The following is a 5,718-nucleotide window of genomic DNA, read 5'->3' as shown; positions in this document are numbered from 1 at the left end:
TATTTTTTTGTGGTGGAGAGAAAGATCAAGTGGCCTGAGTTGAGAGTGATATCGAGAAGAAATAGAAGCAGAGGAAGAAAGAAGTAAGGGGAGACTACATGATCTATAGACACACATGTAGCAAATACATGTCTTTATAGAGCGTGCATATACTACATGCATGACTTTTATTTTTGTGTTAGAATGAAATTTTTTTTTTGTAACTATGTTAGTTTAGAAAATTATTTATTTTACCATGGGAAAAAAACTCCCATTTTGATCAAAAAGATATGCAAAAACCAACCACATGTGATGATGACCGCATGTGATGATGTCTACATTAGAAGTGAACTTGGATTATGTAATTCTGTGCCCGTTTACTCTGTTTCCATTTGTCAAACCCTCTGCCCACTTCTTTTGACCAAAAGGATAGATTAAAAACGGAAAAAAAAAAAAAAACAAGGGGCATTATTAAAGTGGGAACATTGATGAGTAATAATGCCAAGTAACCAACACTAATTGTTTCTTCGTAAACAAACTTCCTTTGGACGATAAAGAAAAGGTGTGCTGCAAGCTTTTAACAATTGATTGCTTCAATCCACGATCCATTGATGGTATCATTTCATGCAAATATATATATATATATTTCGTTTAATATCTTATTTTAAAAAAAATTAAAATTTTTTTAAAATATAATTTAATCACACTCTCAAGAACACTTAAAAAAAAAAAGCAAACATTTCTAAAAAAGATAATGAGATAATTTCCTTGTACAAACACAGTAAAAACTAATCATGTACGGGCAACTTTCTCTTCCTTGCTTTTAGCATACCAATTGCTAATCCAATAGATTGAGTTCTAGGAAGATCATCATCCTAAATCCCTTTTTTTTTTTTTTTTTTTGCTAAATTTCATGGCAACTTTAGAAAAACACATGAAATTCAGACATGATGAGAACAAGTACATTTTCAACAGGCAAATTTTTCAGTACAACCATTCCTTGGGTTAATCCAAAATAACAATAAATAAAACAAATTCACGAAACATCTAAATCAATATTCAAAGGTTCCATTACTGGATTTTAATCTATGATGTATTTTTCAACCTTATTCTTTGAATTTAAGAAAGTTTTGGAGATGGAGTGACCTACGGACAATAATTTAATCTTGAGAATATTCTAACTAAAATAAAAATATAATTCCCCTCTCACTATTTCTTCTTTGGGGTGTTTTTGGATTGATAGGAGAGAAAAAAAAGAGCTTAGCAATGGTAAAATGAGAACTGCCGCAGGCATACATTAATCTTTTTGGTGCTTTGAAAAAAACACAAATGTCTGCTGTTGGAAGCTCCAAAAGGAGTCTCCCAAAGACCCAAACTGGCCAACAACATTAGCGACACCATCCCCGTTTTCTTTCTTTTCAAAAGCATCTCCCTCTCTAACACAGCGTTTGGTTTCACCTCTCAAAAATCGATCAAATTCCCAAGACTCTTAAATCCCTCCTCTTTGAATGGAAGCAATAAGAAAACAAGCCACAAAACTTAGAGAACAGGTCGCTAAGCAACAACAGGTACCCCTCTTAATCAAGCCCTAAAATGTTAGATCCAAGTTTGAATTTTTATTCTTTTTAGCTCAATATCATTATTTTTTTGTCCTCGATTTATCATTTCTGATTATTTTATGGATAACCCATGTTGTCTTTTAGGTTTAGGAATTAGAAAGATCGCGACTTTGGTAGAAATGTTTTGCAAATTTGATTGATTTGGTCAAATTTGTGGAGTAGTATTAAGCCTTGGAGATGGAAATTGTTGTCTTGGATTATTAGCTGAAGAGTTTTTGTGGCTTTTTAAGAATGCTCAATGGAATGTACGTTAGTGAAAATGAAGATTGTAGGGAAAATTGTTAGTGTTAATTGATTTTTTCTTATTAAGGTTTTTCTATTGTGAAGGTTTGGGATTTAAATTTAATGTTTTTAGAGGAGTTTGATTTGGGGGAGTGAAGGTGAAGAGAGAATAAAGTGATTGTTTTTATGCATGGAGAGTGAAATTACTTCATGTTTACGACGTATGATTTGCCAAGGCATTGTTCTACACCACTTCGGATGGTGCTTGCAACCGTTTTTTTACAATCGTAATGCTAGGTTTAGTGTGTAAAACTGTAATTTGGTATTGACATATCAAGTTGAAGCTTCATTTTGCTTACCTTTTGAAGTGATTCGCGATGTGATTTTCTTTATGTGTCTTTAAATAAGATTTATGCTTGAAACTGATTTTTTCTATTCCAATATAAGTTTCAGTTTCTATGTGCTTTGTTATTGGAACATCAATTTGAAGCTCCATTTGGTTATCCATTTAATTGTGATTCCTCATGATGCTTGACTTAATTAGGGTGCATCTCTGGCTTCATGAAGCACTGCATTTTATTTTCCCCACATTGTAGTAGTTTGCTCTACAAAGCCACTAATCTAATTGCGTGGGGTGTTACTTCAGGCTGTTCTCAAGCAGTTTGGTGCTGGTGGATATGGAGGTTCAGATACTGTTATTACTGATGAAGCAGAACTCCATCAGCATCAGAAACTTGAGAGGCTTTACATATCAACACGTGCTGGCAAGGTTGTCTAATCCTCCTGTGTGGCATATTGCTCTCAATTTGTTTTAGTCATTGACTTATGAATGTCAAATGCTGTTTTTCAGCATTTTCAAAGGGATGTTGTTCGTGGTGTAGAAGGATATATTGTCACAGGATCTAAGCAAGTTGAAATAGGTGGGTTAGTGAAAGTCTTGAAGTTATTTTGTTGTATTCTATATTGAATTTCAAGAAGGAAGTGTTGTGTTCTATAAAAATTTATTATGTTCAACAGGAACAAGGTTCTCGGAAGACAGCAGGAAATATGGTGCTGAAAATACATGTACTAGTGGTAATACATTGTCAAAGGCTGCTGTGAATTATGCTAATGCCCGTGCTCAGATGGAAAAGGAACGTGGGAATCTGCTGAAAGCTCTTGGTACACAGGTTTGATCTATAACAAAACTTTCCATTTTTCTACTTATAAATGTGCCTACTTAGATAAATATTATTAATGAGCTTATACACATCGCATGTTTCCTATGCTGATTGTGCTGTGCTCCATTGTCTTGCAAGCTGCAAGTGGTTTTAGTTAATTTGCATACTAGACTTTGAGTAACCATACAAACAAGTGTCAAGAAAGCATCAAAACGGAAAAGATCATGCATGAGATCTAAAACATTTGAAGAATAAACAATAAGACTGATCCAAAATACTCATGATTTAGTGGAAGAACTGAATTGTCTCAAGACTTCTCTTTACTCTATGGTTAATAATTTTCATCATAATTATCATCATCATTCTTGTTATTCTAGGGCATTTTATCATGCACTTGGTATGGCATTGACTGCTTTGATTATTAGGTAGCTGAGCCATTAAGAGCAATGGTAATGGGAGCTCCTTTGGAGGATGCACGACATCTTGCTCAACGTTATGACAGAATGCGACAAGAAGCAGAAGCTCAGGTATACTGAAATATCGCTCCTTTACCAAGTTTTTGAAACATATTATTCAATGAACATCTTGTATGAATTTTTCCTGAGATTGACTTGCTAGATTTGATTTTCCTTCCGATTGCATGATATTGATTTAATTTCCTTTGATTTTTGCATTCCCTAGAGAATTCCCAGTCATATTTATTATGTGATCTAAACATGAATGATCATGGATCAATTCAATTGCATTTCACAACATAATTATCATGTTGTATGGGTTATTTTTTCCCCAAAATTGTTTAGTTACCCTTCATTTGAACTTAGACAGGCTATTGAAGTTGCCAAGCGCCAGGCAAAAGTGAGAGAAATGCCAGGTAATTCTGAGCTTGCTATGAAGTTAGAATCTGCAGAGACAAAGCTGCAAGATCTAAAGTCAAACATGGCCATATTGGGGAAGGAAGCAGCTGCAGCAATGGCTGCTGTTGAAGCCCAACAACAGAGGCTAACTCTCCAGAGACTTATTGCTATGGTAATGTGAATGATCCCTTGTTTCTGCTGTGGATTCAACTAAGTTATGAATTATGTGTTGGGAAGAAATCATTTTGAAGATTTATCCTCCTGTGATTCACCTTTTAATTTGAAGGTTGAAGCAGAACGAGCTTATCATCAGACAGTCCTTCAGATACTTGATCAGCTTGAAGGCGAGGTACGTTATCCTGCCTTGAAGTCCTTTTACCCGACCCAGCCTGAATTGGGATGAAATTGTCTCAATTGTTTTTTGCCTTTATTTTGATCATAATCCATGTTTGTTACTATTAATAGATGGCATCAGAACGACAACGAATTGAAGCGCCTCCCACCCCAAGTGCAGAGAGCAGTATGCCTCCACCTCCATCATATGAAGAAGTTAACGGTGTGTACGCTTCTCAAGCACATCATAATGGAACAACAGACAGCATGGGTTACTTTTTAGGGGAGGTGAGGAATCAAATTTATCTCGCTGTTAATGTTACCTTATATTCTTACAAAATTGCACCTTGATGGTGGCTTATTGATTTTATTTATCGAGTGCCCTCATTTGCTTTTTACTGCAGGTCATGCATTCATATCAAGGTCAATCTGATGTGGAGCTGACTTTGTCAATTGGTGACTTTGTTGTTGTTCGAAAGGTTTAAAGCATTCTGAAACCACTTCTTTTTATGCATTATGTCTGCTAAAATCTTTGCAAGGTTTAATGTTCTGCCATGCATTCTTGATAGGTGACAAACAATGGCTGGGCTGAAGGAGAATGCAAGGGTAAAGCAGGCTGGTTCCCATATGGGTACATTGAAAGAAGGGACCGTGTTCTCGCAAGCAAAATAGCTGAAGTGTTCTAGAGTTTTCTTCTGCGTTGGCTTTTGGGCAGAGGATTTTGTTTTGAGTGTATGTTTTGCACTGCATGTTGTCAAATGCAGAGGATGATTGCTGCAGATCGAAGATCAGGAAAAAAATTGTTGCGAATCAGAGGCTGTGGCTTTCCTTTCTTGTGATATAGATACTGGTATTACGTTGTGATCTTATTGATATATGAATGCGTTCATGTGTATTATTTGCTAATTATTTTGTTCTAGGAATACGACTGAGATTTTGACCTGAGTTGTTGATATTGTGAATTTCCTGTGAAGAAACTTTTTTCTCCAATTTTATGTTTCAATAGAGTCTACATATTTTCTCCAGTTTTTTTAATCGAGTCATACATATGTCGGTCTTTAAGTTCAGAGATGATCACTACAAAAGATTTAGCGACCTCTTTCTGTTTTCCTGAAAGTGCACGTTTAAGATTCCGCTAGGTCAGAAAACCAGGATGACAGACAGCATTGGCCAACACCACCTCAGGATAACAAATCTATTTTTTTTAGGATAAAGCAGAAGCCCGTCCAGGAAAAGAGAACGGTCAAGTGTTGTCATTACAAGTATACACGCGTTAGAAAAGAGCGACTTCGACAGAACAGGTCGAGCATTAGGTGTCGCCAGCCATCATCCATGAGCAGAGGAATTTTAGGAAATCAACCATCCTGGACAGATGAAACAAGGTTTCCAGTGAAACCGTTCTCAATAATGAGTCTGATCAATAGCTGAACTTACCCTTCTTACTTGGTCGTTCAGTCCACGACAACCTGCGATCATTCAACAAAATAAAAATACAAAAAGAAAAAATAGTATTGTTCTCACTCCACAGCTTGTTATTTTCACTATTGTAGA

At 35.7% G+C, this 5,718-nt stretch overlaps 1 protein-coding gene across 1 annotated transcript; it reads left to right on the top strand.

The window, feature by feature from the left end:
* The first annotated feature begins 1,290 nt into the window (after nt 1-1,290).
* Nucleotides 1,291-5,192, top strand: LOC7470021 (SH3 domain-containing protein 2). The gene is made up of 10 exons (XM_002306097.3): nt 1,291-1,547; nt 2,467-2,589; nt 2,671-2,740; nt 2,838-2,989; nt 3,406-3,507; nt 3,806-4,006; nt 4,121-4,183; nt 4,300-4,455; nt 4,572-4,646; nt 4,737-5,192. Exons 1-10 carry the CDS (start codon nt 1,488-1,490, stop codon nt 4,851-4,853), a joined length of 1,119 nt encoding a protein of 372 aa, XP_002306133.1. The 5' UTR covers nt 1,291-1,487; the 3' UTR covers nt 4,854-5,192.
* Nucleotides 5,193-5,718: the final 526 nt, after the last annotated feature.

This window comes from Populus trichocarpa, chromosome 4, assembly GCF_000002775.5.
Source record: "Populus trichocarpa isolate Nisqually-1 chromosome 4, P.trichocarpa_v4.1, whole genome shotgun sequence".
In the NCBI taxonomy this organism is placed as follows: Eukaryota; Viridiplantae; Streptophyta; class Magnoliopsida; order Malpighiales; family Salicaceae; genus Populus; species Populus trichocarpa.
The sequence above is the reverse complement of the archived record's forward strand: the minus strand, read 5'-3'. Positions and strand labels throughout refer to the sequence as shown.